We start from the raw sequence: 24,307 nt of genomic DNA, 5'->3' as shown, positions 1-24,307 counted from the left end.
TTTTGAAAGTAAGAATTTTTCGAAAGGGCGCAATGGTATTTAAACTCATTAATAAATAAATTTGAATACATGAATTGCTCTACATAATTAGATGAACTACGAATCAATTTCAGCTTAGAAAAATAGCATCATTATAATGTTGTTACTAGAGAGACTGACGAAATGACAAATATACAAGCTGTAATTATTAAATTCCAGATACGTATTCTAAATTTCAAATGCTATCATTCAAACAAGCCGAACCAACTTTCGAAGTACCTTATTCTTGGAAGCGCGCAACTGTATATGATCTCAAAAATTTATAAACTAACGTCGTAAACAAATTTTACCTTGATTCTTTTTACTAAAAAGGACTAACTAACAACTTTGAACAAGCCAGACGAATCAGTTATTTTATTAAGTTGAGCTTAAAATTAACAATCCAACGAAGAAATGCAGATTCTAAGCTACTCTGAGCGGGCATTTTCACGCATCATATCTGTTTATATTAAGTGCTTCATGCTAGTTTGAAGCAATTCGGAAAACAGCTTTAAGCGTAAAACTTTGATAACGCAAATCATAAATGTGTAATAAATCTTCAAAATCAATTTGCTCGAAACTCGTTAAATAGATACGACCTTTTCATAATTGACTAAAAATTTGTTATTTTGTTTTGTTTACATTTAATTTTCTTCTTGACAGTTCTCTCTGGTGTCCTTGGAGACATCTGGTGGCTCAACCAAAAAACATAAATTGATTCAAAACAGTCGTTGGGACTTTACACACTTTTCAAGGCTTAGCTTGTACATCAGTTCATCAGTGCCCTTATTTGGAACAGCTCGATTCCCTTCAAAAAGGGCAGTTTCTGATGCGTTACATTAACATCGTTGTTATTCGTCCTCCAAATTGGTTATAAGCAAGATTATGGTAAGTGTTTTATTTAAAATTAAAATAGTATTCCTGCAGAATTTAATTCATTTATTTTATTTTTCAGAAGAATAATGTTCCGGAGGAGCCAAACACGGACAAATGCAATTCAAATGCCGAATCGGATTCAAGTATCCAAGCGGGGAAACGGAGGATTGCATTTTATTGTTATGTGAAAAAGTAATTCTACAAAAAATCAACCTTAAATAAATGACAATAAACGAAATGACACATAACATTTGGTTTAAATTTATTTCAAGAATCAAATTTTCCTTAATAGAACCTAAAACCAGCATACGCATGCGTTTGAAATAAGGGGTAATTTTCATCCGCTACGAGCGTTTCAAATAAGGGGTAATTTTCATCCGCTAGAAGCGTTATCAAGCTGAGTACCCCTTAAAGGGTACAGCGGCTTTATCCTTAAAAAGGAGTTCTCCCTGTCTTATTGAATAACGGGTCAAAAGTATTCGTTAAGGGGTAGCCAAAAGTTAGCGTGTAAGAAACTTCACGATATCCCACTACAATCATTAATCGCGCAACCAAACGGGCAGTTGTTGGAAATTAACTCGATATATTTCACTAGAAATTAGCAAATTTGTAACTGCGTTTGAAGAACAACAACTTGAACTTCCACCGCGAAGACCAACCTGTATCTCAGCACAGAATCGTCTGAAATCAAAAAATCAGAGCAAAATATTTTTAATAGATGTTTTTCTGGACTCCAACGATTTTATTTAACTTAAAAATTTTTTTTATGAAATTTTTGTGGCTGTTTGAAGTAAAAACTACGATTTTTCACGAAAAAATCCGCCATTTTTTATCTGTAAAATCTCCCCAAAGTAAAAAAAAAAAAGAAAATCTTTGGGGTTTGGTATATTATATGTAGAAAATATGATCCAAATTTGAAAAGAATCGGTGAAGTAGTTTTCAAATTACGATGTTCACTGACTTTAAAAATGTGCTTTCGAGAAAAACGCGTTTGAAGTTTCTGCTCTCTCTCTCTTGCAGTATTAGATAAGAGGAGATAAAGGCCTATAATTTCTACAGTTTTGCTTCGATTGACTTGAAAATTTGACACAACATTCTTGAAATGTTTTACAATAAGAAAATAAAAAACAAAAAAAACGATTTTTTGAAAGTGTTAGACCCTACTCTCCCCCTTAGGTAACTCCGAAACCACTCCAGTAAAGATCCACAGAAGCCCAAGCGACCTAGCTTTGCGAAAGTAATCTCGTGGTTTACTTTATCAAATGCAGCAGAAAGATCTGTATAAATAGCATCGGTTTGGGTCTTCCTGGTAAAGCTTTCTTGTACAAAAGATGTGAACGTCAGTAAATTAGTGGTAGTTGATCGTTAGGCATGAAACCGTGCTGATCGTTTGAAAAGTGGTGCTTGCAGAATGAAAAAATGGTATCCAACACAACCAGCTCAAACAGTTTTGCAATAGCACACAGAGCTGAGATACCACGGTAATTGTTAATATCTTTATTATATCCCTTTTTGTAAACAGGAAACATATATGATTCTTTCCACAAAGCGGGGAAGATTGCGCCGTCCAGCGATGCTTGAAATATATGCCTGATAGGTGTTAGCAGATGCGGCATAAACCGTTTCAAAAAAGTAGCTGGTATTCCATCCGGGCCATAAGAAGTAGAGTTTTTGAGTTTGGCGGTTGCTTTTAAGATAGCTGCATCGTCGACGAGAATACCATTTAGGATGAAATATTTGTCATTTTTTGCTTTAAGAAAAACCTTTTTCAAAAAAAAACGGCCGAAGGGGACCAAAGTTATTGATGAAAAACTGGATTTTCGTGTTCCTGCCGAATAAAATGTCCCAAAATCCCATACAAACTTTACGCTCGTTGAGCGAGCCTTTCCCGTGATCCGATCTTTCCCAAATTTCGCATGAGACCTTGTACTAGGCCTAGGGTCAATTGATCCTGCAGCGCATAATCTTTTCAAATGTCGGGTCATTTGGGGCACTCTACACAGTAAACGAAAATTACCGAGTTCGGTAATTTTTTTACCGAAATCCTAACATGTGTAAATCGTTAAACTGGTCGGTAATTTTTTCGGTAAAAAAATAAACGAACATCGGTAAATGAAGAATCGATTTACCGATGATCTTTTATTTTTTACCGAAAAAACTACCGAACAGTTTAACGATTTACACATGTTAGGATTTCGGTAAAAAAATTACCGAACTCGGTAATTTTCGTTTACTGTGTAGTGTAAATGTGCAAAATTTAGTGACAATCTATCAAGTGGTTTTTGATATAGCGATTATTTCAGAAACTTACTGACAAAAGTTCAAATGGTGAATCGTTTCAGGAGTCCTAGAGATTCTAACAGTGAGATAAAATGTAAATAAAAGTGAAAATTATTCATTCCATGAAGTTAAGGAATGTGAGAGGGTTTATCGAGCGCAATCTGAAAATTTCATTGGGAGAAGTGATAATAAAGGTAGATTTTACTGAGACTGGTTTATCTAGCTGACTAATAAACAGGCCTGATTTTATTTCTAGAAGGTATTTAAAAAATCGCCCAACGGTGAAATAAACAAAATCATGCGAAAAATATTTGAAATGCTAGTTGGAAGATTTTATGAAAAAAATAAATCTTAATGGACACCTGGCAGGTATCCAGCCAGAAATTTTTCGTCGACAAGTCACACCTAGATGTTCCGGAGATACAAGGGGAAAAATTTAAAAAAATATTGATGTCTAGTAGGTACTTGAAAGGCTGATGAACTGTGGAAGCGGCAAATCAGTCAGTGTTTCAAAGCAATTAACACGATGAATGGCTAAATATACTAATAAGACTGCCTCCAAATGCGACCGTTTTTCCTTCATAGCACTTCAATAGGTCCCATAAAATTGATAATCTGTTTCGGTTGGATCTGAAAACGAATCATTAAGCAAAAACTGTGGTGGAGTGATAGAAAATCAAATATATTGTTTTTGTGTCGAAGTAGGACAATCGGCTAGATTGATAATAACTTCGACAAAATTAGAAATTTCGTGTAATTTTAAAGAATAAGCTTCAGAAAATAAAAAAAACGTAATAAAAAAAGCTTTGATTTGGGAAAAGGGGTCATAGTATACATTATAGATGGATCGAGTGGTGGCCAAAAATAAAAGTCTAAAAACTTGTGTATAGGACGATATCTCAAAAACCACTTGACAAAACGTCACAAAAATTTACACATGTAAATATTACATTATTATGCAGCTTTGCTGGAAATTTCATAAATTTCCATCCATGCATTCAAAAGTAATTCACAAAACAAAGTGCATTTTTTTAAGTATCAAAAAGCTAGTTTAATATTTAAGTCGTGGGTCTTGATGTAGCTCAATTGGCAGAACACTTGCTTGCTGAGCCGATGTCAATGAGTTCGAGGCAAAGGGTAAACATCGAACACAGTTGTACTGAATAAGTTTTTCAATAACTGCAATAGTCGCGCACGAATGACACTAAGATGTTAAAATGACTTTAATCGAATAAAACGAATGTATCAAAGCTCCAGATCGGTATGGTTTATCTCCTTAAATTTCATAGGCTTAACCGAATATAAACTCTCGCTTATAGAAGTTTCTCGCTCAAGCAGTTTTGAAAAGAAAAGACATACACCGTCTCAACCGATTTTAGGCTTAACAGACTGAATAAATGACGTAGACAACTTAAGATTAACATTTAATACCCAGTACCGAGATGGGAATCGAACCCATGCCATCAGTGGACCTAGCGATTACCGTCTTACCACGCTAACCACTCGAGTGCACTCGACCTCCGAGACGTGCAGTTTTTGCTCATCCACGCAAACTCCATTGATCTAAAGGGCTGTTTTGGACGAACTGGGTTCGTGAAACAGCAGCTCTAAAGTCTGTTTCACATAGAATCTGGCCGCATCTTTTCATTTACTGTAGCGCCTCTAGTTGTCACATCGCCAATCTATTGGCAGTATTTTGATCCGGATGGCTTGTTTACTTAGTGGTGAAAATTTCATCAAGATTGAAGCAGTCAGTCAAAAGTTATCGACGATAGAACGCGAAAGGCGAGAGAAAATTCTGCACACTCACGTAGAGAAACCGACGTGGTCAGGGGTAAAGATCGCGAAATTTCTGAAATATCCAAAATCGACTGCAAATTCGGTGCTGCAACGTTACCGGGAGACCCTTACGGTGGATCGAGCAAAACAAACCAGGCGTAAAAGTGGAACATATGACCGGAAGCTGCGAGCAAAGGTAATTCGATCACCTCACAATAATCCATGAATCTCCTTACGTGATTTGGCGAAAAAGTTCAAGACAAACCACAGTACAGCTCGACGAATTTGTTTGCGAGAAGGCTTGCGGTAGCATCATGCAAGCAAACACCCTAACAGGACGCTGAAACAAAACCTGGTTGCCAAAACCAGGGCAAGGAAGTTGTAAGAGAAAGTATTGACCAAGTACAACGGATGCATTTTGATGGACGACGAAATTTACGTCAAAATGGATTTTGGACAAATACCCGGTAACAAATTTTACCTTGGGAAGCGTAAAGGGAATCTTGCGGGTAGATTCAAGTTTGTTTTCGCAGATAAATTTGCTCGTAAGTTGATGATTTGGCAAGGGATCTGTAGTTGTGGGAAAAAGACTAACATTTCCATCACTGGGGACACAATGAATGGAAATGTTTACAAAGAAGAATGTCTCCAGAAGAGGGTTTTGCCATTCATTCGGTCCCACAAAGGTCCGGTGAAGTTCTGGCCGGACCTGGCAAGCTGCCTCTACAGCCGGGATGTCGTTAAGTGGTATAAGGAGAACAAGATCAGTTTTGTTGAAAAAAGTATCAATCCACCAAACTGTCCGGATTTTCGTCCCACCGAGAAATATTGGGCAATAGTTAATGGCAAACTGAAGAAATGTGGCAGAACCATGAAAAAAACCCGCTCAAATGGAAAAGTGGTGGAACAAGATGGCGAATGAGGTTACCAGCAGTACTGTGCAGAAAATGATGCGTGGTATCACAAAAAAAGTTCGAAAATTCATCCGAAAAGGTGACGAAAGATTTTTATGTATTTTTTCCCTTAAAGTGCAATAAAAACTTTACAAAATGACATTTTTACTTTTGTTGTGCGTTATTTCTTTGCGGAGAAAAGATCTATTTTATTCGACCAGATTCTATGTGAAACAGACTTTAGACAGAAGATAGTGCTCGATGTGCTTTTAAAGTGCACAATAACCCACTAACGAAGAAATTATTCTAATTTTTTAGATCGTCGGATTATATTAGGTTGCAGTATAAGAATAAAGATCAGAGGTCCAAAGTTACTCTCTTGGAGAACATCGGATGTGTTATTAAATGATGTTGAGTTTACAAAAGCAGCTCGGCCTTTTAAACATCAATTGATCATCCAGTTGTAAAGCAAATTGGGAAAATCGAAAGCCTCGAGCCCAAGAGCAAACATCGAACATAGTTGTACCGGATAAGTTTTTCAATAACGATCCACCAACTGCACCGTTGATAAAGTCGCGAATGCCATAAAGGTGGTAAAACGACTATAATCGAAACAAAAAAAAAAAAAAAAGAAAGCCTCGATCAATAAATTGAATCGATTTGGGGTGAGGTTTTTATTCAAAACTCATCCATGATGTTTTGCAGAATTTCTAAGTAACGTTTATCTACATGAATAAGTTTAAACTTTTAGGTTTGTATAGAAAAAATTAACATATTTTTCTGAAAAATGAACATGATTTTCCTTTTGTTTTTGAAACCGAGCCATTTAATCGTTTTTGTGCCTCTAGGGAATTTCCGGCTGATCAACTTTGTCAAAGACGTAGTTTGCCCAAAAAATGAGTTTGTTTCGTGTCTAAACTAAATAGGCAACACAAAAACCGAACTTTCCGTTTCACATGTTGATATTTGTTTACGCGAGATTGAGGCCCCGTCTGAGGTGTTGATACATTTTATTCCCAACATTGTTTATCTGCGGAAAACATTATTGCAAAACTTGGCCAAACTTTGTTTGTACTTTCCGCGACCTCCGCCGGCATCTAGCGGTTGCCGAGAGCACTTCCCCCGCATACATGAAAAGTCAAGGCAGACAAAAGTCACCGGCGTCGGGCGTGTTGATGGTTGTTTTTAAATAGGATCACCATCCTTACCCCTTTCGGAACTGAAGGGCCAACCTCGAGCCGGCGGAACTGAGAGTATTTACTAACAATAAACAATATTCGCAAGGTGCCGTCGACACAGAAGCACGAAAGGACCTGGGAAATCAGCTGATTATGAACTAGGAGTAGCAGTTGTTGTTGTTTCTACCCTCTTGTTGCTGTAATTGAAGCCACTTCTGGGCAAGGATGGGTAATCTGTTTAGCGTCGGTAAACAAAATCCGTCGGTATGTCGACTTCGGGCACATGAGAACCTAAATTGGAAGCCGGAAGTCAGTTTGTGAATGAACGGCGATACGAAAAAAACACGCGTGCCACTTTCACAGACAGCCAAAGGTGGCTAAAATCATACATCTGTATCAACCACGAAGCAACAACTTCGACAACAGCTGATGGAGCACGGATTGAAATTTGCGGTAAAAATGCCAACGGAGAAAGTCTCGAGGCAACCCGGAAGCAACCGGGAGGTCTGGTCGGGTGAACATGAGATTGCATATCTAATTGTTGATTGTTGAGCCGGTATTATTTTGTTATTTTATCAAAATAAACATACTCAAGTATAGACCCGATTCGGTTGGCTAGCGACACCTGGAACTATTTATTCCATTGGAGTTGATCATTCAGGCGAGACTGGATGCTCCAAGGAAACGGCCTTGACCTCCAATCAAGGCAATTTTTATGTACCAGAAAATATGCCAGACGTATTCGTTTGCAAGGTACGGGTTAATGAACTCATTGATTGATGACTTGCCCCGTTGATCGATATGCTTTTGAAGTGTATGTAGATACTCAAGGAAGTATTTAACATGAAAATACTCACGATATCCATTGATAGATTCCGGAAACCGTCAGCTCTCCTTTGTCTTCCAGAGCGTACTCAATCAATTCGGTATACGTGAAGGGAGGTTTCTTAGTCCTGTGAAAAATAGAGCAAATATTCAAAACGAATTAATACCAAAACCAATTTTTAAAATTTCTTCGTATTGAAAACATTTAACGAAACTTACACTTTGGTCGTGCTGGTATTTTCGATGGTAACATTCTCGGCGACCGCACTCATTTCATCCTCCTCAATCAAAACCGGCAAGGAGGGATGTTCGGCCGCTACTTCGACCGGGTGATGATCCAGGGATTGAATTCCCATTGCGGCCGCAGCGGGTGTTAAGCTGACGTTGCCAGCCGTGGAGCTTGAGGCTGAGGCTGACCCGACAGGAACGCTGTTCCGGGGAGCTTGCTTCCGCTTTGCCTCCGGAGACAGATGGGGAAGATCTTCCAGCTTGAAGTTGAACAGCCAGGACAGGTTTTTGTCCTCGATGTCTTCCGGTGTTTCCGGGGTTCCTGATTGAGGAGCTAGAATTAAAAAAAAAAATAAACAAAACTATGTTGAAAATATTTATCTTCGTGATCTTTGGCAACTTTAATAGATGAAAATCAAAATTAGATTCAAATCGTTGGCTTCTTGATAGAATTAATAAATACTAAAATATTTAAAGAAGAAACATACAAATACCTAGTAGTTAAAAATGCCGTTTGTATCGATAGAAATTTAAATAAGCAAACAAAAACCTACATCCCCTAGGTTTTCTTTCATCTTCAAAAGATCTAAAAGAGCTTATGAGTCAGATGAGAAGAGTAGACGTTATTGGCTTTATGAGTAGGGGAGAATGAGGATACTTAATCCCTGGGGATACTTGATTGCCTCTCTATATCTCGAAACCGGAATGTCTTACAAGTATGTATCAAATATTCTAGAAAAAATGTTCCAAACAGAACAAAACAACAATTCTGTTATCTCAAAAAATTTAAAAAATATAAAATTTTTCGAGTTACTGAACTTTGTTTGAAAGATTTAACATAATGTGTTTTGAAGATCTTTTTAAATCACTTAAGAATGTTGTAGATGGAAAAAATATTGTTCTAAGGAGTCGTCCAAAATTCTATAGAAATCGCATATTTCGGTTCGTGCCTAAAGTATTGTATCTCGCGTAACTTTTGATCCCATAGCTAGAACTTTTCAAAACTTCCAGGCATGCTAACTTTATATTTCAACAATCATTCTGCAAAATTTCAATAGAAAGCGTAGCGTAGTTTCTGAGATATTGCAGTTTGAATGGTAAAAGACCAAAAAGTCCGGTTTTCGTAGAATGACTGTATCTTAGGCCAAACAAATTTAAGAAAGCTCAAATTTTGTGTGATAATAGTGTGATAGTTGATCTTTTTTACGCAGAAATTTGATCAAAAATATCATCAGAGTAAAAACTTATGGAAGTTTAAAGTCGAAGTGACAGTCAAGGTTGCCGAAATCACAGAAAAATATGTAATTTCACAGAATTTTGAGCAAATTTTCATCACAGAATCTGTGTCACAGAACACAGAATTTTGAAATTTTCACAGATTTCACAGAATTTTTAAATTTGGAAAGTATTTCCGAAATTATATTTTTTTGGACAGCATTAAATTTAGGTTTCTAACTTTAAATTAGAAAAGTATGATAAGATCGGCAATGGTGATTGATTTTGCCCCATTTAAATCAGATAACAGATTACCTGAACCAAAATAACATACTATTCCAATTTCAGTCTGGCTTTCGTTCTTCCCACAGTACTGAAACTGCTCTTATGAAAGTTCATAACGATATAGCGCTCACCTTGGATAAAAAAGGTATTGCAGCTTTGCTTTTGATTGATTTTGCAAAAGCTTTCGATCGCGTATCGCATTCTATACTCATCCTTAAACTGAAAACTAAATACAATTTTTCAAGACCGCTCTTTGTTTCGGTAGTAGGTATATATCCTCGCCAGTTTTTCCTCCATTAGTTCTCAACGACACTATTATTCAATTTGTTGACCACGCTGAAAACCTCGGAGTCATTTTCGATCGGGATCTTTCTTGGAACCGTCAGATCAATGCTCAATGCTGTAAAATCTATGGTGCACTCAAAAGATTAAACCTAACGACAAATCACCTGGACGTTTCTACTAAACTTAAACTTTTCAAGACTTATGTTTTCCCCTTGTTCATTTATGGAGATTTTCTTTATTCTAATGCTTTAGAAAGATCCGTAAACAGAATGCGCATTGCTTTTAATCCCTGCGTAAGATACGTTTTCAATTTGTCGCGTTCCTCTCGAGTGTCACAATTGCAAAAATTACTCATCGGTTGTTCTTTCGATAACTTTCAGAAATATCGCTCATGTGTGATAATGCATAGGATTTTAAAAACAGGAAAACCGCTTTATTTGAAAACTTTACTAATCCCATTAAGAAATTCTCGAACTGGAATATTGTTATCCCTCCGCATAGTTCGACTTATTACGGTAGATCCTTTTTCGTTAGAGGTATTGTTAGTTGGAATAATCTTCCTCTCAATTTAAAAACAATTCTAAACAAATCAGAGTTCAAAAGGTGTTTGCTAGAGGAATTCGTGGAGTAGAACGGCATTTAAAACGTAACAAATTAGGAACGATGAGTTATTAGTTATGAAAAAAATACCTACCACATTGTAACAATAAAAAAGATTGTAATCTTACGTTGCAAGAATGAAATAAAGAAATAAATAAAATAAAAAAAAAAATTAAATGTGAAAAAGACCTAATTTATCCTGAATTTTCTATGAATTTCAAGAATAAAGCATCATAGAAATCCATCAGAGTGGTTTTAGATCGTCGGCATACATGAACGTGTCAGGAGGAGTAGGCGTTGGCTGAATCGAAGCGCACGTGTTTTTATTTCGTCCGTCGCGAAAAATTTCCAAATTTTAACTTGAAATCGTGAAAAGGCGATAAAATAGCTTCTATTTTCAACCTGGAGTTTAAACTGGATGTGCTTACCAGTTACAGTTTACAGCGTATTCAGAAACAGTGGAATTTCAGGCCAAAAATGTAGTGTTCGAAAAATGAAACCTCCTAATTTCGAATTGGTTTTAAGTTTTACCTTACCGGTGAAGAATAACATAAAGTTTGAGGAAAAGTTAAAGGAATTTAAGATAAAGATACTTGGGATGAAAAATGTGACAAATCAGCAGTTGGGTAATGTCTGCGTTCGTGTGGAGAAAAGAGTTGTACGGCATTGATAAGCTCTAAAACAAGCTCGAATATTAGTTCTCAACGCTTGCTTAAATGTGCAAAGCTCATCGCAATGGGTTCCAGTGTGAATTATGAGCAGACCGAAGTGTTAAAAGCATACCATTCTGTCCATGAAATGAAGTGAAAAAGAAAATTTGAATTAAGACAAACTCAAACGACGTCGGATAAAAGCAAAAGCGCAGAAAACTCAGGAAATCAAGGTGGAATATAAGCTGGGTTTCAAAGAAAGTGCTTTAGGTTCATATGATAGTGAAATAACATGATTTCCACAATGTGATGTGGTTTTTCCTAATATTATGTGATCACCGGATAATAGTAAAAATTGAGAAATCGTGGCTTTTGGATGTATGGTTCCAAATCAGCGAAGAATGTTTGCTGTGGACCTATTTGGTGAGATCCAACCTTATTAGAATTTTAATCTTCTGTATTGTATGATTTTATATAGTTTTGGTACATAAAGCATATGAAGCGTTTGGGGTGAGCCCGTTCTATTTATGACTACTGTATGCACAAGAAGATTGCATTATAATGTTTAAATTTCCGATATTTATAAGGCATACGGAGTACATTTCCAGGATTTTTTCTATTTTTTTTTTGTGCATATATCATGTAGAATAAATGTGAGGGGGAATATTTTTTATGAAAAAATCTACTATCATGATCTATATCTATATCTAAATCTACTTTCATGATCTACTGATATTTTCCGTTTCTCTTTTTTGTATTTTCAAGAGCGAGTAAAGGCGCTTTATCCTTGGTCGATGACCAGAAATGATTGTACACTGAAATCCTCAACTGTTTAGCAATGAAAATAAAACTTAAGATACTTTCATTTATAACATATATTCTTCAACATTCTTTTAATTTAAGGCTTAGGATTTCTGTGTACAAAATAAATCATTTCCAGCCCTTTCAGAATGGTCCTAGTGATCGGATGAGTTTCTTCACAATATGCATGGTTACTTCATCAAGGAGCATTCTTCTTAGCATGCTTCCAACGATATTGCCCATTTGAAACGTATGGTACTGGTGATCCACGTTTCTTCCTGTTCCTGTGTTCCGGATGTCTCTGCGTTCTCTGCTCCATAGTAGGCCCAACCACTTTGTGTTTTTGATCATTTTAATGTTTTTATGTTAAAATTATTAAAGACATGAACAAAGACAAGAAGAATAATAAGACACTTTTATTATTCTTTGGGACTCAGACATAAGTTCTGGCTATGGAAGTACGATTAGTGATTAGTGATTAGTGAAAGCATCATAGAAATCCATCACAGAATTTTTGGGTAAAATCACAGAAAGTCAGAATTATTTTTCTCAAAAACGCAGAATTTTTTTCGGCAACCTTGGTGACAGTAGGCGTACTTCCAATTTCTATACAATTACGAACGCACTGTAAGTTATGGGTTTAATTGATCACTAAAGTCCAAAAAGATATATTTTTCTTCTGAATGGATCGTGATCATTGTTTATTACGAAATTACTAATATTTTTCCAATAACTAATGTTTATCGAGAAATTATTTGTTAATTAGGACTCAAAATACTGTATTGATCTTGAAACTAGAAAATTGTGCCTTAAAGTATGCAATGACTCTAGCGCAGTGGTCGGCAACCTTTTGAGTAGGAAGAGCCAAAAACCTCAAACTTTCAAAATTTCAGAGTTGGGAAGAGCCACATTAAAGAATTATAATTTTTGTTTTTAATTTAAAAAAAAAACAAAATATATGAATGATCAGTGAACATCAGTTTTTTGAAAATAACTTAAAAACTATTGGAATTTTATTCGGTTTCCCATTACCATTAACTAAAAGAAAATTTTCTTCTGGATCTTCAACTCACCTAGCATCCCAACTCCAAATTTTCGGGTAAGTTCTTTAGTTAACTTTTACGGTCAAATGATGACAACTCGCACTTGTAGTTCAAACAATTTATTTGCACTAATCACTAAACATTTATTTTGGCCTTCAAACGAACTTTAATGACTTATATTTAATTTATTTCTAACATTTAACAATTATGGAGACAGTATAACTAAGAAAATTGCGGCCTGGCCGTCTTGTCGTCGTGATGGAACAAACTGTAGTGAAGTGATCGCTGGAATGGCGTTTCGGAAAACCCAAGCCGATCTTCTTTTCTGCTGTTGAATAGAACGTCCTTTTCATCCGCTTAAACAATTCGCGGCTTTCATAACAAGACTTCTATAGCGATGAAATATTTCGCGCGCCATGCGCGCCGCGTCCTACTGCGACGTGTCGAAATCCTGCTGACTACCTCGCTGCTCAATTACCATGCCTGAACATAAATGTTGCACTCAATACCGGTTAATATCCAGACAAATGCAGCCAAAATCTAGATGTTACAAAGGCAAGAGAAAAGCTGAAAACTAACCACATGAAACATTATTTTACCAAAGCACATCAGCGGATTATTATTTTCCGTGTGGTTTGTTTTCAGCTTTTCTCTTGGCTTTGTATGGAAAACATCTTATTTCTTTATTATAAAAATTGCATGAGAATTTATTTCGCTAAAACAAGTTGAAAATTTGGAATTTTTTAAAAGTTGTGAAAAATCCGGGAGAAAACCGGACCTTCTTCCTTCGGGCCGGGTATTTTCCAGTTTTTTTTCATTAAAAATCCGGGTAAGACTGGTTGAAACCGGGCAATCTGAAATGCTTATGAAGTATCTATATCCAGATACATTCAATTATCGTTTTCAATTCAAGTAAATAGGATTGGATTGAGGTGGTTTTTCCAATATTGCTATGTTGTTAAGCGTCAAAATATTAAATACTTTTCGAAATGACTGATTAATTCAAATACAATTTTAGAAATTACAACTGAACATTTTTCATAGAGGGTGAAAAAGTAAAAGCAAGTGCTTTAAATATTAAATTTAGTGATGGTTAAGTTGTTTAATATCAAAGGCTTTGATTCAAAACAGAGGATACCCAACCCGAGCAGACTTTGATGCCCAAAGTGATAGCAAACTGAGACCATAATAAGGTGTCAACAGCAAACTGATAGCATTTTTTGCTGTTCAATTTTATACGACAGCAAAATAAGGCATAATTAAGGTGTCATATATTCTTATTTGAGAGCAAACCGAGACCATATTTAGGTTTCAACAGCAAACATGAAGCAAAATTTGGTGTAGAATTTGAATTGATAGCAAAACTAGGCATAAATGAGGTGTCAATTTTATTTGAATGTTAAATACAAACCTGAAGCCAAAATTATAACATCAATTGCTATTTACTGGCCCGATAGCAAAATTAGTCCTTATTGAGGCATCCTTTATTTTGAGAATTGAAGCATAAACCTGAAATCCTATTTTAAGCATTCCCTAGTAAAAAAATTATTATTTTTACATAAAAATTTAAACAATAGCAAAAGTATGTATCAGTAAGCCATCCAGAACTTTTTAAAACTTTTTGATCAATTTATTTGGTAGTAAATTTTGTACCAGGAAAAATGAGATTTGATGAGGTGTTTAGAATTTAATCGAACTGAAAACAAACTGCTATTTTTTTTTCGGCATTGTGTGCGCATTTTTGAGTGTTTATTCAAAGTTACTGTAAAAATAGGCATCATCAAGGTTTCATTATTTTGAAAACTGAAGTTACACCTACTTACTTATGAAATCCTCTTCATCTCTTCTATTTGACTAATTTTAACAGTTGAGTCACTGCTATTGTTATATTGGCTTGCACATTGGGACATGAGATGGGATTCTTTTTAAGGTAGTAGTGCTGGTATAGAACATTCAATGCAAAGGAGATCGGTCCAGAAGAAAAATGGATTGCAGAAAAAAATTGAAACATTTCAATAATCAATCTCAAAGGGTTTAAATAACTGTTAAGAAGCCAAAAATACGCCAAATTTGGTTCACAAAACAGATCTTCAAGGCTCCTTTTTTCAAACTCAAAATTAAGTTTGACCGAGGTGCAAAACATAGTTCGATTCCATGAACTTAAAGTTAAGTTTCCTTTTTCCTTCTTGCGATAAGGGAGCAAAACTGAGCTCGACCTTATGAATTTGAAATTGAACTCCTTTGTTGGACCAACAAATCTCAGCGAGTTCTCTTTGAACCGGAACAGCAACTAACGAACACGCCGCAAAATTTTGACGTTCCGGAACAATTATCGGAACGAAAAAATTTTGAGTTTGAAAAAAAAGACGTATCATTTCAGGAAGGTGCAGCCACATACAGAAATTTCCAACCTGGTAAATTTTATTTAAAAATATAGTTTATCAAACGTTTTCTAACTTGTTCATCAATAATCTGAATTGAAATTGTTTTTCAAAGAGAGTTTGTTTTTGTATAACCTTTGAAAAGACAATATTTTTAAAACTTCTTTTTAAAGTTTCTTTTCAAAAAATTTCAACTACTTAGTCTATACAAAAAAGACTATTAAGAGTCATATAAAACATTTCCTTTAAAATAAACAACCTGTTAATTAGAAAACACGAAATATTAAATCAATTTGTCCAAACATATATAAAAAGTATTACAGATGAAAAACAAATTACGAGTCGTCCTATGATTTTGAATTACATATGCGAATTTATAAATTAAAGTGCACCTGGCATCCCTGTTTTGCAACTAAAGAAAAACGTCAAAAGAAAGTGTTTGTTTTCTTTTGCCGTTGTGTTGTTTCGTTCGGTACGGTTTTTTTTCACCTCATAGGCAATCGCACAAGAAAATCCGGTAAACGTTGTCGAAGGATCGACAGAAGTAGCACCGGTTTAGGAACAATAAAATTATCAACCTTCCGAGCCGCAGACGTGGCTGTGAAAAACTTCCGTAAGTTGCTATCCCGCAAGCTGGCGCAGGCAACAACATCCAACGATATGAAACTTCGTTCGGTTTCTCTGATCGTTCCGTTCCATTATGCCCGAGAACAGATGCAGCAATGTAAGATTTTTATTAAAACAATATCCTAACCATTCGACAACTGATAATTATATTTTATTGCAGTCGGAACGGATTGTCCACTGTTTAGTAGTGATGGTATTCCCGAGATGGCGGTTGTTAAACTGGCATCAACAGAGACGAGAGGCTCGTTAATTCCAGATCATTTCGGATGGTCAACGGTGAGGGTTGTTTTTAAAGGAATGACAAGCTATTACGATACTACAAAAAATCTTCGAACCGTTTTCGAAAAAAAACTGATCGCAACCAAGCCTGATATGATCAAAAAGTTCCAACGAAAACCTAAATACTCATGCTGTTGTTCTGGCTGCCGATGTATTCCTCATTGAAATTTCAAGGTAAGACAGTTTTTTTTATCTAAAGGCGCAGTGAAAAACGTAAATGTTCTCATTTTCAGGGTTGTGCGGTTAACAAAATCTCTTGAGGTCACTATAAGTAAAGTTTTCTTTCGGACCGGACCAGCGATTGTTTGTGTGAGGTTTTTTTTTGAAGTAACTACACCCCGAAACCAGAATGAGAAGCAAAACAAAGGCGACCTGGGGAACAAACAATTTTTCTAGGGCAGTGAACGGAAGCCGTAGCGTCTGATAAAAATCAAATTCAAACCAAAAGTGGTTGATGTCGAGCTAGAAGCTAAAACAGCGGTGCCGAATCCATCAAAGACCCAAAGAACGAAACGTAGACCATGATTGGCACTGACAGTGTTCCATCCATGGCGTTGCAAATTCCAGGTTATTGGTTTTCCAAATGAAGCAATTTTATGTAGCATCACTCTTCATCCTAAGAACAAATTTTGCATTTTTGTTAACTACAGATTTTAAACGCCTTTGTGCAGGCAATACCCATAATATACATGAGGGAAACAAATTGTGTTCTCTCATCATTGATCGAAACTTTGTCGGCGTATAGGCATTAGTAATAACGGATTATGTTTTTTATAATAAGCATAGTATGACTGATGTTCATTAAGGCATTTAGCTAGATGTAGGGAGAAAGGTTTTATTTGAAATGGAGTCGCGTGTGAAATTTAAGCTGCTTGTCGTTGAAAAACAACTCTCAATATAGGAAATCAAAATTTATCACGAAAAATTTTGTATGAACATTTTTTGATTCAATATGTTGAGGTCCTCAAACGGTAAAGAAAAATTAAAGTTTTTACAATAAGTTAATGTATTTTTCATTTTAAAAGCCTTTGTTGAGATTAATTACGGAAATTACATGATAAAAACACTTTGTTGTTTTCCTCCTTAAGTTTTGGCATGATTATTTCACATCAATTCAAGCGTTTAAATGGATGAAGCAGTTAAACGAATTCATTCCAATGTGTGGTGATGGCCGTTTTTAAATTGTAGTCGATCATTAATTTATTAAACTGACTTAAAAAAGTAGCAACGTTCGAAGCACATATTATATTCTAATGAAACATGCATAGAATATGAGAAAGTATATATAGAAAATCGCCTTTAATTATGCAAACAAGTGAATGTAATATTTATGGTTCAGACATATAACGAAAATTGTTATATTAATTTGCCATAAAATGATTGAGTGATGAAATCGCCTTAAATTATGCAACAAAAACGAAGTGGATATACATATTCATAAATTAGACAAATAACGCAACGAAAATTTTTATGTTCGTTATTTGTCGCGAGATCTGAACCTCATTTTTGTTGGATAGTTTTAGATGATTTTCATCATTCATTCATTTTATGGTCAAATAATACATTATTTGGCTACCATGCTATAAATGTGATATTTGGTTTTAGATTTAGGTTTCATTTTGCCCGAATAAAGGTGGTACAATACCAAAATTCGGGTATCGTTTTAGATAGAAAGATAACAAAGTGATACCAAGTTTTGGTTTTAATGGAAGCTTATTGATGCCTCGTTTGACAGCGTTTTACAAAAGGATTTGATATCACAACGATGCCAAATTTTAGCTGTGATTTATACCCAAAAGTGGTATCCATATATGAAACGTGAGACCCAAATTTTGGCAATGTACCACCTTTATTCGGGCAAAATGATACCTAAATTTACTTTTAAGGCATGATATTGTATTGTATTGTATTGTATTGTTTTGAAAATTTTCCATCAAAAAATATAGGGACTATTGTCTAAAAAACTTTTTTCAGATTAACCGTTTCAAATAAAAACTAAGCATTGTCTCTATCGATACGTTGTAAATTGCTCGCACGTTGCATAATTCAAGGCGACTCATCCAGAGACAGAATCCATCTCAAAAAAAATTGTAAGATTGAATTTTGCTATCACGCCTTGATCAGCAAATTCGTTCTCATTTCGGTTGACTTACGGTAGAACATAGCAGAAATAAAACGCAATTTCTAAACAGGGATAACAAAATTATACCTCGTTTTGCTGTAGTTTTTTATTGAAATTTTGAAAGCAAAATAATGCCACATTTTGATGTCAGGCAAAACTATGTGATGCCTTATACTGGCATCATTGTGCTCTCCAAGCTCTCGGGAAATGAGGTGTAGTTTGGCTCTCAGTTTTAGCAAAATCAGGCATCACTTTGGTAACCAAGTATGAAAATCTTTGCTCTCATTTTTGCTGTGTACCACCTTATGTCAAGCAAAATGAGAGCAAGTTCGGCTCTCAGGGCGTGATAGCAAAATTTGCTATAATTTTGCCATAAAAGTCTGCTCGGGAAGAACTATTTTTTGTAAATGATAAACTTTTATTTTACTGTTAGCTAAAGCACAGCTCAACTTTTGTGTTCGATTGATTCAAGAATATACACGCGTATTTGGAATGAATAATTTGATTTTAGTTTTTGTTGTTTGAAAACAGCATTTATTTTTTTGCATCTACGGTTAATAAGAAAATAAATCTTGATCTCTGTTGTTCAAAAACAGTGAAAAGCAAAAAGAATGAAACAAGGCTTCGAAAAAATCACATTTTCTCATTTTGCCCTTTCCGCATTTTCCTACAGAGGATGCAGTTTTAAAATTTTCTCCTTTGTGTAGGTACGAAAAAACCGTGTGTCAGGTCACAAGACTTAATTATTGATTTTGCACGATTTTTGAAATATTTTGCTCAAAAATATGTATATACCTAAATAAATATTATTCGCGCAGTAAGCTAAAGAGCCGCAGCTTTATACCCAAAGAGCCGCATGCGGCTCGCGAGCCACAGGTTGCCGACCTATGCTCTAGGGTAGTTGACAAACTTATAGAATTCTTGTTGTCTGATACATACAAACTGTGAAATAAGAACGAATATGGCAAAAATAGTCAACCGATCTTTTATCTTTAAATTTTTCTAGATTTTTTCCAAGGGTCAGGGTACCCTGAATTAAGGATCAAGTCTCCTTTAGTAAAGGATCGAGTGTCCCTTAACTTAAGGGGGGGTAGGGTCTAATACTTTCAAAAAATCGATTTTTTTTTATTTTCTTATTGTAAAACATTTAAAGAATGTTGTGTCAAATTTTCAAGTCAATTGAAGCAAAACTGTAGAAATTATAGGCCTTTATCTCCTCCTATCTTATACTGCAAGAAAGCAAGAGCAGAAACTTCAAACGCGTTTTTCTCGAAAGCACATTTTTAAAGTCCGTGGACATCGTCATTTGAAAACTACTTATCCGATTCTTTTCAAATTTGGAATATATTTTCTACATACAAAATACCAGACCCCAACGTTTTTCTTTTTTGTTTTTTTTTTTTACTTTGGGAAGATTTTACAGGTGAAAAATGGCGGATTTTTTCGTGAAAAATCGTAGTTTTTACTTCAAACAGCCACAAACATTTCATAAAAAAAATTTTAAGTTAAATAAAAACGTTGGGGTCCAGAAAAAACATCTATTAAAAATATTTTGTTCTGATTTTTTGACTTCAGATGATTCTGTGCTGAGATACAGTGTCCACCGCAAATCCTGTTTTCTAAGAAGCATCCTCGAAAGTGCTCCGTCACCGGCTCATTTTTCAATATTTTTCTACGAAAAAATTACTAAATGTTCTTTTAACAATGCTTTGTATAATGCAAAAAATTTGAATACATTTGTTTGAACGATAGCTTTGAAAAAAAATCGTGAAAAATTGTGCTTTTTTTACCCGTTAGACCCTACTCCCCCCTTAAGAAAAAAATTTCAGCATCAGATGTGAGGAAGTAAAAATAAATTTAACAACCAACAACATTTCGAAAAAGGAGGACTTTAGAGAGATATTGATTAACATAGTAGAACCCACTAAGTAGACCAAACATTGGTATTTTAAGGGAAAATTTCGGTTATGAGACCGATTAATATTAAAAAATTAATAATTTTTTTTTAGTTCACACTGGCTTAAAATTAATTAATTTATGTTAACGTGAAAATGATTAGTTAATGATGAAACCTATTACTACATGAGATTAATATCTTAAACGATCACGGAAATTTAATTTACATTTCCCTGTAGTTTCAATATCTGAGGAACACATCTACGTGTAACGCTTTTAAAATTTCATCCCCCAATTTCACGGCTGGCTGCACCCGACTCTCACTGTCCAAGATCGTCATGCTTTCAAATGACCGTAGGATTACGAATTGCCGGGTAAGTATCAGCAAACACGCACCCATAAACAACGGCGACAATGACCACCAATGATCACGTCAACACGTGCTACACGTACAACAACCCTCCCCTAAATTATTCCCAGCTATTAAATCGGTTAAACTTTAACATTAGTAGGTACCTACAGTGAACAGAAACAGGAAGTAGAAATTTAAATGCCCCTTTGAGGGACCTAGGAAAAAAAATTAAAACTGGACTCACCCCTACGCGTTGAATTGCCGACGGCACCGTTCCCGCTGGCTGATGATCCTCCTGCTCCATTAAGGACATTGCTGCTGGAAGGGGTTGAATGGGCAGCAGCGGCACAGGTGATGGTTTGGATCCTTTGACAGCTACCGGAAGTTACTATTGATAGCTCTTGGGCCTTGGAGTGGTGCGAGTTTGGATGCTGATGGATGTGGTGATTGTTGGAGTATTGTGGCTGTAGATGTTGATGGACCACATGAAAATTTTGCTCGTGTTGACTATGGTGAGCATGATGATGTTGCTGGTGATGATTTTGTTGATGATGATGATGTGGGGTTTGTTGTTGGAGTTGATGATGATGATGATGTAGATCGGCACTAGCGATAGGGAAGCTGTTGTGGGTGTCCGTCTGGATGGTGAGAGCTGCCTTCCGGTCCAATTCTATCAGCTCTTGGGTGCTGGTCCAAGTCGACGAGCTGATATCGGTGAGCACTATCCCATTACCGGAAGAGGAAATCTCGTGCGAATGCTCGATAAGTTGAGAATGTGGTACAGGAATCACGTTTCCTTCACTGGATACTTCGTAGATATATTCCAGTTGTTGTTGCTCCTGATGCGCGTGATTTTGATTATTATTGCCATCGCTTGCGGAAATCACGTGAAATTCCTGAGGCTCATGAAAAGCTTGGCCAAACCCGTGAAACTCGTGGTCTTGAACTTCTGGCGGCGACGATTGCAACTGCACCAGGTGGTTGTCCTTGCGAATTTTTTGGATCGATTGATTCGGATCATGATAGTGATACCCTTGAAAGCTTTCCTCACTGTGCTTTCGCTTCAACTGACGAATGACCAACGAGTTTTGGTCCCCATGGTCCTCGTAATGTTCATTGGAAGTAATAACCGTTGCAGCGTTACTTCCGCTTGCCATATTGGGAAATATCGTAGATTTTCTTCTCATAACACAATCACAAAAACACTACACTTCACAAATTCAAACCAAAACTTTAAACATTCAAAAGTGCTCCCGAACGATAGTTTGACATGCTACGCGACGCGCCACCTTTGATCGAATGCCCAAATTTTAAAGCACCATGTGCACTCGGATCCCAGCAGATACACATCTATCGCTCTACTCCACCATCTTTTGGCTTCAATGCGACAACTCTTCGGCAGTCACCTCGCAAGAAGAATTATATCGCCTTCTTGACCCGAATGGAAATCCAAAATGGCCGCCCAATTTTCCTCCGAGAAATCGATTAATTTTCGATCCCGAATTAAACCTTATCCTAGACTATGGCACTTTTTTAAATTCCTCCTATCATAATTTCACTCATTTTGTAATTTAATCTTCTAAATGCTTTGACTAGATAAAAATCCAAGAAAAATTGCAGAGGCCTCCAATTTTCACGAGGGACAACCTCCTAAAAGCAATCTCAACCGATACCGACGAATGTCTGCGCGAGACTACGAGAACCGAGCACCCAAAAAAGGATACAGGACCCCGGTAGCTCCTTTCCATACAATTTGCATCGAAGAATAAAAAACGCCAAGTGTAACTACAAAAACCGACTATGTAAACATAGAGTCACAAATACGAAGAAAGAAACAGGCAAAATTTTCCACCGACTGACCCAACTTTGTACCTTCCTCGAAGTGCCATCTATTGAACATTTGCCCTTCTTTCAGTATACATTCAAACTATTTTACTACCCTCCCACAGGTCTTTAACCAAGCTAGTATAGGTGTGCTAAGGTTTCCAATCGAAGGAACGAAACTATTCAACTGGAAAAACTACCATTTCCGGTTGAGTGAACTCAGCCGCGCCGTTATTGCCATCAGGCAGAGCGCGAGCTTACAGGTATCAAGGCAGGTATCAACCGTTTTCGGTGGCAATTTTAAGGGAAGTTCACAATTCATTTTCTCCAGTCAGGTTAGGTTTCGTCGTGTGAGGGAACAGAAATTTGTCCCTCTAAAAAAATCGGATCATTCTAATTTGGGGAACCAATAATGTGATTATTAATCAAGCAGCATAAAAATACGATATACAAACCAGTGTTTAAATTACATCCTTGGTTTTAAAATCCACTCTGTATTCCTTTTTCTATTCATATTCTGAATTTAATACTATTTTAAATCATTTCAGTACAGCCACAAGTAATTTTCTTTCAATTTATTCAAATGATAAATGGTAAAAACTAATTTCGGGGGAATGAGTACCAGAATTCTGAAAAAAAAGTCAAACAACATTCTACACTGTGGTTTAAATACGTTTGCAAGTTTGAACCGAGATCTCTATATTTGACAAGGTTACAGTTTAAATAGAATAATTGGTAATGGAAAATTCCGAAATTTTGAGTTTCTGAACCTGAACCTGAGCTACTTTTTGTTCCGCTAATTGAAGTACGCTTACTGCTTTATATGTTTGTATCAATCTCGCGAATTTTTACTGATAGAATATACCTTTTGTTGTTCTGGTTATCAAGTTAAGGTGATATTGGGTATCATTTTGACCGTAATATGCGATCCAGGAAAAAAAATCACTTTTAATGGTCTCAGTGGAGGAATGCGTACTGAAGTCAGAGAAAAGGTTTAATAATTTCGGTCATTTTTTCTCTCTTTCAGCACTTCTTTTCGCATTATCCACTGAAGAAAAATGCAAGGTTTTGTAAAACCTTTTTGGCATCCTTTAATCAGCTTTATGTTTTTTGGTGGTTGAGATATTAACTTCTCACAATACAGTTTTTTAGTGACTTTACAGATCAGTTCATATAAAAATCAGTTAATAAAGAATAAAATTCGTATAAATCTTCACGTTTGGCAATGCTCCTGCAAGTTTGAGTAAGGTGAAATTAACCAGTTTATTTTGCATCGGATTGAACACAATAAACAATATCCACCGTGATATGCTGAAGTGACGTACATCTAATGTTCGTTTCCGCCAATAAAAGCGTTGATTTTCATTTAACGATTATCCGACGAAGTGACGTAGTTTCTTCATTAGGAGCGCAGCTGAATATCTTATGACCTAGTGAGCTGAAGTTTGGCATGGATGCTCATTTTTACTAGAAATAATGAAATACGTGTTCAATTTTGAAAATGTTACGTTTTTAAAAAGGTCGTCTACAAAGCAAATATGGTTTTAGCAGAATTGACGGTATTATACATTGGATTTTTTTTATTAACATTTTGGTCATAGGCCAGCTTAAATGGTGGCATGGTGGTCTATAAAAATTATTCAAAGTTTTGCGGTAATTTCGCCAACAATTGTGTCGACATTCAAATGATCGGAATTCGACCAGACCGAACTGAACGCCAAATGAAAAAAAAATGAGTTATTGCAGCGGATGCGAAACATGATAAAAATGGAGTCATGGAAGACCATCGATTACGACAATAGGAACCTTCCCTATGAAAATCAGAACGTTTTTTCTGATATTTTTTTATTATATTAAAAAAAACTCTATG

General features: G+C 35.9%; 1 protein-coding gene across 2 annotated transcripts in view; it reads right to left on the bottom strand.

Annotated features, from left to right (window-relative positions):
* LOC129751763 (uncharacterized) overlaps nt 1-22,442 on the bottom strand; it is a 76,725-nt gene extending 54,283 nt beyond the window's left edge. Inside the window, exons 1-3 of one of the 2 annotated variants that reach the window (XM_055747469.1) lie at nt 20,858-22,442; nt 8,069-8,411; nt 7,882-7,977 (exon numbers count right to left, since the gene is read on the bottom strand). In XM_055747469.1, the coding sequence (XP_055603444.1) occupies nt 7,882-7,977; nt 8,069-8,411; nt 20,858-21,800 (1,382 nt within the window). In that variant the 5' untranslated portion in view covers nt 21,801-22,442. The remainder of the gene's footprint in view (nt 1-7,881; nt 7,978-8,068; nt 8,412-20,857) is intronic. The other variant, XM_055747460.1, reaches the window with a different exon arrangement.
* Nucleotides 22,443-24,307: the final 1,865 nt, after the last annotated feature.

Source organism: Uranotaenia lowii, chromosome 1 (assembly GCF_029784155.1).
Source record: "Uranotaenia lowii strain MFRU-FL chromosome 1, ASM2978415v1, whole genome shotgun sequence".
In the NCBI taxonomy this organism is placed as follows: domain Eukaryota; kingdom Metazoa; phylum Arthropoda; class Insecta; order Diptera; family Culicidae; genus Uranotaenia; species Uranotaenia lowii.
The sequence above is the reverse complement of the archived record's forward strand: the minus strand, read 5'-3'. Positions and strand labels throughout refer to the sequence as shown.